Source organism: Culex quinquefasciatus, chromosome 2, assembly GCF_015732765.1.
Source record: "Culex quinquefasciatus strain JHB chromosome 2, VPISU_Cqui_1.0_pri_paternal, whole genome shotgun sequence".
In the NCBI taxonomy this organism is placed as follows: domain Eukaryota; kingdom Metazoa; phylum Arthropoda; class Insecta; order Diptera; family Culicidae; genus Culex; species Culex quinquefasciatus.
In genome coordinates, this window is record NC_051862.1 from 24,556,109 (window position 1) to 24,569,309 (window position 13,201).

The 13,201-nt window shown below is 43.8% G+C and overlaps 1 protein-coding gene across 1 annotated transcript; it reads right to left on the reverse strand.

Moving 5' to 3' along the window:
• Positions 1–2,471: 2,471 nt before the first annotated feature.
• LOC6035895 (mucin-17) lies at positions 2,472–12,110 on the reverse strand. The gene is made up of 6 exons (XM_038250209.1): positions 11,940–12,110; positions 11,713–11,862; positions 11,605–11,657; positions 11,474–11,549; positions 4,741–5,112; positions 2,472–4,673 (listed from the first exon to the last, which is right to left on the reverse strand). The coding sequence occupies exons 1-6, from the start codon at positions 12,108–12,110 to the stop codon at positions 2,472–2,474; spliced, it is 3,024 nt and encodes a 1,007-aa protein (XP_038106137.1).
• Between the last annotated feature and the right edge of the window lie 1,091 nt (positions 12,111–13,201).

Genomic DNA, 13,201 nt, shown 5'->3' on the forward strand with positions numbered 1-13,201 from the left:
AATGATCTGACAGGAATACGGACGCAGTCATTAACAAGATGTTTGAAACGATAAATTTATTAAAGAAATAAGGCATTTTTCCTTGCCAAAACGTCAATTCAATACATTCTTGAAAGCAACCCTTCGAATCAAAAGCAACAAAGCTTCATTCAAGTTCAAAGTTCAACAAACTTTTCCTGCAACCTCGCACGACACAGTGCCAAGTTTCCCTCGCGATCAACTTTACGCAGCGCACACTGATACAGCCGCAACACCTCCCAGGTGGTTGCTGACTCGAATCCTTGTTTCAGGAATCTGAATTTCCAAGCAACTCATCAAACTTCCATCATCCAGAAAATTTTTGGCACCTCGGATTACCAACTTTTTCAACAACTTTTTTTTCCAGTATGGCCAGGATTGCGGATTATTTGTTGTAAAAACAGGATAATAAAAATGTATTGATCAAAATTTAATTATTTTCATTTAAATAACCCAAAAATCCGAAACGAGAGCACCCGACAATGGCAGGACAATCTGAATAACAAAGGCGCCCGAAAACGGCCCGTCAACGTCGATTTTCTCAAACGTCGATTTCGACGATCGTCGGACAAAGTGTTGCATATACGCACGAAAAGGGCCCGAATTCCGTCGGACAAACCGTCGGAATTCGGGCCGTTTTGTCGAGCCGTCGGGCCGTTGTCGGCCCCGTCCGTCAGTCAGGGATGTGCTGGGTATGTGGCTTCGACAGTTGGGGGCTGGGTGGAAAAGACGATACAAATGAGGTGTTTTAGAAAGTTTTTTGTAGAGTTTAAATTTCATTATTATTCTGAGACATTATTTTGTTACTAACCACGGTGTGTTTTGTAGAACAAACTTAACCCTCTACAACCCAACCCTGCCTTCGATTTAAAAAATCGCCAAAAATCAATTTTTCAACCAATTTTTTATCTTAAAAAAGCATTGAAAAGAAACACTCTCAAAATTTTAGAAAATGTATGGGTTGGAAGTTTTACTTGTTTAATGTGACTTCACCAATGTTTAAAAAAATGACATTTTTTGAGGGGTCAACTTTTGCTTTGTTTTTTATTAACATTTCCTAGACTTTAAGTAAAAATAAGTATGCGTTAATTTTTTTAGTGCCCCACACAATGCCTCTACACATTTATTTACAATTTAAATGATAATGGTGCAACTTTATAGCAGGAAATGTGAGAATTTAAGAATTTAAGAATTTAAGAATTTAAAAATTTTAGAATTTTAGAATTTAAGAATTTAAGATAAGGATTGCATGTTTTCGAATCAGTATTGGCTTATTTAAAATGTTTTGCTTGAATTTTGCTTTTATTCAATACAAATGACTAGTCTCTTGCATGTCCAGCAGTTGATCGACAATGCGTTGACCAAAATTAATCAAACACAGCCCCAATCTGACCTCAAAAACTAAACTGCATCACCCCAGATTGCCGAAAGGTGGCCAAAAGTAATTTTTCATGCGTTAACTTGCTGCACAGGAGGAAAAATATCTCCAAACTCGAAGAATTGAAATCGAAAAATCAATCATCACTCCTAATGTAAACATTTACTGACGTGAGCAGGATAAACTCTTTGTTTACAAACTCACATTGGCCTAATTACATTGTGTTGCTTGAAAAAACCATCCGTCAGACGATTAGCTCCAGGAAGATCCCGGAGCTAACCTGAGTTTTGTTTAGATTCGATGAACACGGATGAACTCGAACCTAAATTAGCTCTCGCACAAGTACCGCGGTGGGCTTGACGCGGGTGCCAAATTAGCTTTGCAACGCAATTAGGTCCCTGCGGTGGAGATGCCCTAAGACAGCTAACCGTTGGCTCCGAGAAAGGTGATTTGAGATTATAGGAAATCAGACAAAACTTACAGAGTCTAACGCAAATGTTTTGACAGCGACAGGTACTACGTTGTTTTGGTCTTGTGATTTTTTTGTTGATTTTTTAAAAGAGACTAAATTTATACATTCTTTTCCTCTTTATTTTTATTCGGAAGAGGAGTTGTTATGGGTTTTTAAATGATATTTCAATCCATTCTGTTGTGCCAAATCCTTTTCCACACACGTTGCACTTATACGGATAAATATTCAAACACTTATTTTTATGCTGACGTAAAGATGTGGTATCACAAAGAACTTTGCCGCAATTATCGCATGTTTTTGGTTTCTTTTTTTTTACTTTTTTTGGAGCAGGGAGGGCCGGATCTGGAAGGTGTGGGAGGGCCGGATCTGGCAGGTGTGACGAGGTAGCCTCCGTGGCCGTCTTGGTCGACGTGACGACAGGGAGGGTCGGAACTGGAAGGTGTGGCGAGGTAGCCTCCGTGGCCGTCTTGGTCGACGTGACGACAGGGAGAGTCGGAACTGGAAGGTGTGGCGAGGTAGCCTCCGTGGCCGTCTTGGTCGACGTGACGACAGGGAGGGTCGGAACTGGAAGGTGTGGCGAGGTAGCCTCCGTGGCCGTCTTGGTCATCGTGACGGCAGGGAGGGCCGGATCTGGCAGGTGTGACGGGTAGCCTCCGTGGCCGTCTTGGTCATCGTGACGGCAGGGAGGGTCGGAACTGGAAGGTGTGGCGAGGTAGCCTCCGTGGCCGTCTTGGTCATCGTGACGGCAGGGAGGGTCGGAACTGGAAGGTGTGGCGAGGTAGCCTCCGTGGCCGTCTTGGTCGACGTGACGACAGGGAGGGCCGGAACTTGCAGTTGTGTTGAGATAGTCTCCGTGGCCGTCTTGGTCGACGTGACGACAGGGAGGGCCGGATCTGGCAGGTGTGGCGAGGTAGCCTCCGTGGCCGTCTTGGTCGACGTGACGACAGGGAGGGCCGGAACTTGCAGTTGTGTTGAGATAGTCTCCGTGGCCGTCTTGGTCGACGTGACGACAGGGAGGGCCGGATCTGGAAGGTGTGGCGAGGTAGCCTCCGTGGCCGTCTTGGTCGACGTGACGACAGGGAGGGTCGGAACTGGAAGGTGTGGCGAGGTAGCCTCCGTGGCCGTCTTGGTCATCGTGACGGCAGGGAGGGCCGGATCTGGCAGGTGTGACGGGGTAGCCTCCGTGGCCGTCTTGGTCATCGTGACGGCAGGGAGGGTCGGAACTGGAAGGTGTGGCGAGGTAGCCTCCGTGGCCGTCTTGGTCATCGTGACGGCAGGGAGGGTCGGAACTGGAAGGTGTGGCGAGGTAGCCTCCGTGGCCGTCTTGGTCGACGTGACGACAGGGAGGGCCGGAACTTGCAGTTGTGTTGAGATAGTCTCCGTGGCCGTCTTGGTCGACGTGACGACAGGGAGAGTCGGAACTGGAAGGTGTGGCGAGGTAGCCTCCGTGGCCGTCTTGGTCGACGTGACGACAGGGAGGGTCGGAACTGGAAGGTGTGGCGAGGTAGCCTCCGTGGCCGTCTTGGTCATCGTGACGGCAGGGAGGGCCGGATCTGGCAGGTGTGACGGGGTAGCCTCCGTGGCCGTCTTGGTCATCGTGACGGCAGGGAGGGTCGGAACTGGAAGGTGTGGCGAGGTAGCCTCCGTGGCCGTCTTGGTCGACGTGACGACAGGGAGGGTCGGAACTGGAAGGTGTGGCGAGGTAGCCTCCGTGGCCGTCTTGGTCGACGTGACGACAGGGAGGGCCGGAACTTGCAGTTGTGTTGAGATAGTCTCCGTGGCCGTCTTGGTCGACGTGACGACAGGGAGAGTCGGAACTGGAAGGTGTGGCGAGGTAGCCTCCGTGGCCGTCTTGGTCGACGTGACGACAGGGAGGGCCGGAACTTGCAGTTGTGGCGAGGTAGCCTCCGTGGCCGTCTTGGTCGACGTGACGACAGGGAGGGCCGGAACTTGCAGTTGTGTTGAGATAGTCTCCGTGGCCGTCTTGGTCGACGTGACGACAGGGAGGGCCGGAACTGGAAGGTGTGGCGAGGTAGCCTCCGTGGCCGTCTTGGTCATCGTGACGGCAGGGAGGGCCGGATCTGGCAGGTGTGACGGGGTAGCCTCCGTGGCCGTCTTGGTCATCGTGACGGCAGGGAGGGTCGGAACTGGAAGGTGTGGCGAGGTAGCCTCCGTGGCCGTCTTGGTCGACGTGACGACAGGGAGGGCCGGAACTTGCAGTTGTGTTGAGATAGTCTCCGTGGCCGTCTTGGTCGACGTGACGACAGGGAGAGTCGGAACTGGAAGGTGTGGCGAGGTAGCCTCCGTGGCCGTCTTGGTCATCGTGACGGCAGGGAGGGCCGGATCTGGCAGGTGTGACGGGGTAGCCTCCGTGGCCGTCTTGGTCATCGTGACGGCAGGGAGGGTCGGAACTGGAAGGTGTGGCGAGGTAGCCTCCGTGGCCGTCTTGGTCATCGTGACGGCAGGGAGGGTCGGAACTGGAAGGTGTGGCGAGGTAGCCTCCGTGGCCGTCTTGGTCGACGTGACGACAGGGAGGGCCGGAACTTGCAGTTGTGTTGAGATAGTCTCCGTGGCCGTCTTGGTCGACGTGACGACAGGAGAGTCGGAACTGGAAGGTGTGGCGAGGTAGCCTCCGTGGCCGTCTTGGTCGACGTGACGACAGGGAGGGCCGGAACTTGCAGTTGTGGCGAGGTAGCCTCCGTGGCCGTCTTGGTCGACGTGACGACAGGGAGGGCCGGAACTTGCAGTTGTGTTGAGATAGTCTCCGTGGCCGTCTTGGTCGACGTGACGACAGGAGAGTCGGAACTGGAAGGTGTGGCGAGGTAGCCTCCGTGGCCGTCTTGGTCGACGTGACGACAGGGAGGGTCGGAACTGGAAGGTGTGGCGAGGTAGCCTCCGTGGCCGTCTTGGTCATCGTGACGGCAGGGAGGGCCGGATCTGGCAGGTGTGACGGGGTAGCCTCCGTGGCCGTCTTGGTCATCGTGACGGCAGGGAGGGTCGGAACTGGAAGGTGTGGCGAGGTAGCCTCCGTGGCCGTCTTGGTCATCGTGACGGCAGGGAGGGTCGGAACTGGAAGGTGTGGCGAGGTAGCCTCCGTGGCCGTCTTGGTCGACGTGACGACAGGGAGGGCCGGAACTTGCAGTTGTGTTGAGATAGTCTCCGTGGCCGTCTTGGTCGACGTGACGACAGGGAGGGCCGGATCTGGCAGGTGTGGCGAGGTTATCACCGTGATGGTTCCGCCGTCCTGTAACTAACAATACTTATGTATTATAATAATTTTGTTTTTTTTTTAACTTGCAGAATTGAAGATTTCCAAATCTAAATCATCTTCATTATTGAAACCGAGAAAATTGTCAAAATCTGTGATTGAATCAAGTTTCGCCTTGAGGGTCCCGTTGTTTACAGGCGACTGTGGTATGGTAGCATCGGTGGCGACAGGGAGGGCCGGATCTGGCAGGTGTGGCGAGGTAGCCTCCGTGGCCGTCTTGGTCGACGTGACGACAGGGAGATGACGAACGGGTTCGTTTCTGGCCGCCGTTTGATTTATAGTTTTCTAATTTCAGTGCTGTGTGTAGACTGATGATTCTTATTTTAATATTTTATTCTATTAGGATTGCTTCTAAAGGCCAAAACTCAAAAGCAGAATCTGGAAAGGCAGAGTTTTGTCTATTGCTCAGTAGGCGGAACGTCTCAAAAAGCAGAATGAATTTTGTATTTAAAATCAGGGTGACCACTCTATTTATATATTGAAATATAAATTAAAGGAAAACACAATATCAACCATCTATATATATACAAAATTTCGACGGTTTTGTTCGAACGCAAATCAGTTCAATACGGAGCGTAGGATTGAGGCGCTTTTTGTTGCGTAGGGTTCGTATAAGCCCAAGGAAGGTTCTTACGATAACTAATTGACACTTTGGCCACTCTGGAACCGGTTCCGGAGCATCGGCAAATTGTATGGAGAAAGTTACGTAAAATCATATTTTGATCACAGGAGGCTGAATAAGCAAAAACTAAAAAACGTCAACAAATGAAAAAAAAATGCAGAACAAAGTTTGTCGGGTAAGGCTTGTTATAAATAAAATTTGTAAGATATTTTTTTTAAATGATATTTTTTTGGTAATAATTTAAAAAATTAGGCTCATTATTTTGATTCAGAGTGGAAACAAAAACAATTAGTCTTTTAAAAGAAATCAAAAGCAAAACAATGCTTTTAATGTTCAATGTTTATTTTTCAAATTGGCAAATTTATACTAATTGAAAGGTTCTTAATTTAAAGTTAATGAATTTAAAATTTCATTCCTTATTTAGTGTTATTTCTTATCTAAGTACGCTTATAACTTGATTGCTGTTATTATTCTTACAAAAAAAATCAGAAAAATGATTAGTATTTTTTTATAAATTAGTACGCATGGAAGATTCAGACAATATTTATTTCTAACACAATATCTGAGATCCGGCCTTCAAAAAGTGTATAAATAACACTTAAGTGCTAATAACTTTTTATAGGGTTGTCAGATCTTCAATGTTTTAGGCTCATTTGAAAGGTATTTCGATTATCTAACTAACGACAGGTCGCATGATGGACCCGGACATCATTTTTACTAAAATATCTGAGATCCGGCCTCCAAAAAGTGTATAAATAACACTTAAGTGCTAATAACTTTTGATAGGGTTGTCAGATCTTCAATGCTTTGAGCTCATAAATACCTTTCTGAAAATGTATAACATGATAGGATTTCTTGCAAAAATCACCCTTTTTACAATCTTCCGGACATACGCCAAAATCGTTTTTTAGCATAACTTTTGAAGTACTTAACTAAACTTGCTCATTTTAAATAGAGACCTATGGGACCCCAAGACGGATCGAATGAGACTAATACGGTCAAAAGCCGTTCATCCAGTCCGGAGATAATCGAGTGACAATTTTTTGTCCACCCACCTACACACATCCACACAGACATTTGCTCAGAACATGATTCTTAGTCGATAGGCATACGTGATGGTGGGTCTACGAAATCAAATTAAGAAGTTCATTTTTCGAGTGATTTTATAGCCTTTCCTCAGTAAGGTGAGGAAGGCAAAAATTATTATTAAAAGTTAAGAACCTAAGAATTTTGAAAAATAAAAATTAAATTATAAGAATTTTTGGCATGTAAAGTTTTAGGTTATTACAATGTTAGAACTGTTAAAATTCCTTTTTTTTTGTTTAAAAATTTTTAAATAATAATTTTAGAATGTAAGAATTTTAAAACATAAAACTTTATACTTTTTAAGTTTTCGAAATCTTTATTTTAGAAATTAAAGAATATTTTAGTTTTTGAATTTCTGGTAGACACTGTATGTTTTCAGGGTGACCACTCAAATCCCATTTTCAAACTCCCGACTTTTTCAAGACTTTTCCACAGTGTTGGTATTATCGCGCTCTCGCGAGAAAAATTTCTCTCTCTCGAGTTCTCGCCGCGAGTCTCGAGCTGCCGAGAGAAACTCACCGATTGCCCGTGCTCTCCTCCGCTCGCGAACGGGCTTTCTCGCGAGCCAGAATTGCCCGTTCGCGAGAAGTTGAACGTGTTAGAAACGAACAAAAAACAACACAGCGATTGAAGTTACACCTTTATACCATCGCCTGGTTCGTATTCATAAGCCTGATAAACAAATTGCTAGCTTGGGACGAACGGATAGCCAGAGGCGCTCGCGTCGAGAGCGAGAACGCGAACGAAAATGCGAGCGCGAGCGAGAAGAGAAAAGTACTACAAGTTCTCTCCCTCGTTCGCGAGCGAGAAATGCTTTCTTTCTTCTCGCTCGAATTCCAACACTGCTTTTCCAGGAACTCCAAAAAAAGTCAAAGTAGTTATGTCACTAAAATAACCGGAATGGCGTAGACTACGTAAAGTTTTGAGTGCAAGATTGTATGCAACCAGCCCGGGAGCATGTTGACAGTTCCCATACAAACTGAGCGTACCCCGTTTTGTGAACCCAGTGGGCCTAAGATGGCGGCTTTTGATATTATCTAGCCAAACATTTGAAAATGGCGAATAGTTAAAATTATTATAGTTTTTGCTTCGTTTCGGTTTAAAACGACAAAATAAGCATTCTGGAATCATTTTGTTTAAAAACTTGTTTTGAGATACGCCACGTTAAAATATTAGTCTCGAACAGTTGAAGGGAGCGTGCCGCGAAAGCCGTCACGAAAAAAAAATTTCCCATTCCAATTTTGAGTTGCGTATTTAATGGGCGGACTCCGACGAGGCCCAGTTGCCATCTGTTGGTGGATATGCGCAACTCACGAAAACTGTCATGTTAGGGGACGGCTGTATGCAACACATATTGATTGTGCTGCAGTGTTTTCACACAAGTTCTAGCCTGTTTGACCAGTTGTCTGTTCTCTGTGGTTGAACTATTACTACGGACAGTTCGGAATGCGTTTCCGCCTATTTGGGAAGGTTTGCCTTATGAGATTCGGCCTTATGCAAATTCTTCCTTTCGAGAAATTCGGCCTTTTGAGATTCGGCCTTTTGAGATTCGGCCTTTCATTGGAGATCCATTTTATTTTAAATTGAAAAATTACCTTTCAATACCGCTAACATTTTTTAAATCCAAACCCCAAGCCATTGATACTGTTCGCAAAATATTGTTTTTAAGTTCTAAGGCTAATCTAAATTGCAACCTCGCAAACACTAGAAACAGCACATTTTCTTCTTGTAGATATTCAAATGGTACCATTCTCTGAAATTTAAATTATAAAATTGATTACCTCTTGAATAATTATTCAAATAATGTAGAATTACCTCGTTTATAATCTCCAATAAGATAATAAACATTTGATTATCTTTGTTTTCATAGCGCATATGTTTAACAAAGTAATAGAAAAATTTCCTGTTTCCGATTTTTTTCTTAAAATTAACCTTATCGTTATACAATTTAATAAATTCTTTTTAACTAATGATTCATTTACTATTAACTTATCATAAATTGGATCATCAAAAATCTGGAGAATAACAACTTGTGCAAGGATTATAACAATTTTGGCATCTAAGCATACAAGTATTTTTCATCATGTGTTTTTTTAGTGTTTGTCTAGAAAAGAACTCTTTTTTACAATAAAAACAAAACTTAGAAGTAAAATCAAGATTTTCACATTGATGATTTCTAAAACCATGTTTACTCTTTAGAATTTTCAAACATTTTGTACATTTCAGCTCCTCACTCAAACATTCACCTCCTGGAAATTTGCGGACGTGAGTTTCGTAACTTAATTTGGTCACGAGTATCCCACAGAAAGGACACTTCTTGTCCTCAGGGTATTGAAAGAATGTTCCCTCCTGGGCCGGAACAAGCAATTCGCGTGGGTAAACTCCCAAATCATTTTGTGACCGCACCCACAGCCATTTATCCGATATTCCGTATGGCAGAACGAGTTCTCCCGCGGCAACCGTTATTTCGTCCACCTCTTGATCTTGTGCGACTGTACATATGGACAGGACATTAATTAGGCTATAATTAAGAAAAAAAATTGTTTTATTATTTTTTCAAAACTTCAAAAATTTAATTTTAAAATAGAAAGCTAACAAAAAAATGGGTTGACAAATTTAACACTTTAGAACCTAAACAAATAAAATATTAAAAACGTTACTTAATCCACCTTTAGGAGGTTGGTGCCTTCCTCACATTCAGCTCATCAAACCCTATCCAACGATAGTTCGCATGGAAGATTCAGACAGTATTTTTATCAAAATATCTGAAATCTGGCCTCCAAAAAGTGTATAAATAACACTTAAGTGCTAATAACTTTTTATAGGGTTGTCAGATCTTCAATGTTTTAGGCTCATTTGAAAGGTCTTTCAATTATCTAACTAATAACAGGTTGCAAGATGGTCCCGGACGTCATTTTCATTGAAATATCTGAGATCCGGCCTCCAAAAAGTGTATGAATAACACTAGTGCTAATAACTTTTGATAGGGTTGTCAGATCTTCAATGTTTTGGACTCATTGGAAAGGTCTTTTGATTACCTAACTAACGATGGGTTGGATTATGGATCCGGACATAGTTTACATACATTAAAGTCAGATCCGGCTTCAAAAATGTACATAAATATCACTTAAGTGCTCATAACTGTTGATAGGGTTGACAGATCTCGATGTTTTAGGCTAATTTGAAAGGACTTTCGATTATCTAACTAACGATGGGTCGCATGATGGTAGAGTTGGTAGGTGATTATAAGGGTGGTCCTAATCCGGGCTTTTGTGGGGCTTCCCCTTGAAATCGAAGATTGATCCATCATTAGGCTAAAATCCAAATTTGAGCTCATTTTGACCACTTAAAGATATGTATGAAAAAATCTTCAAAATTTATCGAGAAAAGCAACTGTTTATCTTTTTAACCTGTCCCATATGCAAAGTGCAGGGGGTTTAAAAAAGGAGTGTTTAAATTTGAAGGGGGTGTATAAATACGAAAGGTATAAATTGCAGTGGGAGTGTATAAATTTGCAATGTGTGTAAAAATTAGCAGGGGGTGTATAAATTTGCAATGTGTGTAAAAATTGCAGTGGGAGTGTATAAATTTACAATGTGTGTAAAAATTAGCAGTGGGTGTGTATAAATTTGCAATGTGTATAAAAATTGCAGTGGGAGTGTTTAAATTTGCAATGTGTGTAAAAATTAGCAGTGGGTGTATAAATTTGCAATGTGTGTAAAAATTGCAGTGGGAGTGTATAAATTTGCAATGTGTGTAAAAGCAGTGGGTGTATAAATTTGCAATGTGTGTAAAAATTAGCAGGGGGTGTATAAATTTGCAATGTGTGTAAAAATTGCAGTGGGAGTGTATAAATTTGCATTGTGTGTAAAAATTGCAGTGGGAGTGTATAAATTTACAATGTGTGTAAAAATTAGCAGTGGGTGTATAAATTTGCAATGTGTGTAAACATTAGCAGGGGGTGTATAAATTTGCAATGTGTGTAAAAATTGCAGTGGGAGTGTATAAATTTACAATGTGTGTAAAAATTAGCAGTGGGTGTATAAATTTGCAATGTGTGTAAAAATTAGCAGGGGGTGTATAAATTTGCAATGTGTGTAAAAATTGCAGTGGGAGTGTATAAATTTACAATGTGTGTAAAAATTAGCAGTGGGTGTATAAATTTGCAATGTGTGTAAAAATTGCAGTGGGAGTGTATAAAAATTGCAGTGGGAGTGTATAAATTTGTTTTGTAGGAACTTATAAAAAAAAAGTCTGGATTTTATTTTTAAGAACGGTGAAAGAGGATGACGCAATGACTTTTTTAGTCTCATACTCACTTTTTTTTATCTTCGTTGCTTGCTGATTTCTGTTTCTCAACACGATCCATCTTTTCGCTTTTTTTTGCTTTTTTGCTGCCTTTTTTACGGAAAATCACTTTCTTACTGCGCGGAACGATTCTACAATATGGCGGATACTTGTTGATTTAGGGAGCGTTCTTTTATTACGCTATTCTCACAATTTTAAAAAAGCCTTTTATGAGTACGTGCAAAATTTGAAAGATGGCGCTGTCAAATGAAAAATGTTGTTACACCCTAACCAAAAATCGTGTGTTTCTGAGTTTAATTTCCCACCTTTCATAAGAATTACCGCCCGGCGAAACTGGTCGATCGCTTCCGGGTGGTTCTGCTTGAGCGGTTTGATTTTGCGACCCGGAGTGGACCGCCTGGAACGTACGGAGATGCGGTCAGAGAGAACAATTCAACTGCTTGCAAATATGCGGCTCGTGGTTCAGTAGCTTGAAGTCACGCATATCAATCAACGCCTCGCTTAGCTTTGGCAGACAAAATTTGTTGTGCGCGTAGAATTCGTTCACGTTGACCACAAACGTGGGAGCAACCTTCGATGGCCGGATCGTAGAACGGAAACCCCTTGGCGGTCTGGTCAATCATGTAGAACTCGTCATCCGAGGTGGACGAACAAACGCACGTGATGTGACCGGTTCCGGTTTGGCCGAGGTCGTATCGTTCCGAGAACTCCTGGTTTTAACGGTTTCAATACAGTTAAAGCTCGAAACACCGGCGCACGCACCATCGAAGCACTGAGAGCAACAAGCTGAATCCTCCTCCTCCGGCGCCGCGGCCACCCCTGGCCTTTTCACATGTTCTCTCTTTGGCGCGTCCTGGACGGCCACCGCCGATGACCGGGAAATCGATGTACCGCTGGCGGACCAGAACGCAGATGGACTTGGCAAGTTGAACAGGTCGAGCACGTAATCGAAGTTCATGCGGGACTCATCCAGCACTCCGATGGTGGACGCGCTTGTTGCGCAAACCGTACTGGCCGATGATCTTCAACCCCGCATCGAGGCGCGACGCAACGGTGGAACGCCACGTAGATTTTTGAGAAGACCGACGCAATTCCGTGGATTAACCAGGTACCATGGTTTAGCCTGAGCAGGCCGTTGGGGCTTATTGCTTTGTTGAAACCAAGAAGAGAGGACCATTATTGGGAAGTCGTCCTAGCGGCCTCCGAAAAAAAAATAAGGCAGGGAGGAAGACAACGCAAGTTGGCCCAGGACCGGTTGATTGGTCAGCTTCTCTATTTGCCAGTTGGTCATACGTCATACCAGTTACTAGTTCAAGATTTTTCGAGAAATATGTCCAGTTGGCCATACGTGGAGGAGAACCGTGTGAAGAAACAATCTTATCAAACGTTATGAGCACTAATTAATTGATGACATTATTTAACAGGATCGGATCACAGATATTTGAATTAGGAGGAATCAAAGAAATAAGAATCAAACAAGGACTTTTTGCATTTATTAGTGTAACAACATTCAACGATACATTTGAGAGCCTGTAGGGCTTCCAATTTAGAACTATTATAATTAACACTTTCCGCTGGACTTTCATTTCATTAGTCTACTCTGTCGAGGACCTAGATGGAGAGCGTCGTATCTTAATGAATTATTCGCAAACAGGATTGGGGTGAATACCAGAGAGAGACAGTGAGTGCTCGGTGGTATGGCCGATACGGTATTGGGACTGACGGTGACGTTGCGGCATACGCACGGACATCTTCGTTCTGCGCTTCCGTAAGTTCCGAGATAAGCGTGAATAAACTTAGTCGATTCCGTTTCGAGTCCGCGATTAATAAGTTCCAGAGGAGTCGTCTTCGTCATTTTGGCGAAATCGTAGCCCTGATTATTGCACACGAACTGAATGCACGGTGATGCTGTGCATAAACGTCTCGCGCAAATCTGCAAATCCACAGTCCGCAGCATTTGCTCGGCACCTGCAGATAACTTGGCTGATCTTCAAAACCGCAGCGCCGGATTTAGCTTAGATTCCGAGACTTTCCGAGGGTGGGTTGTGG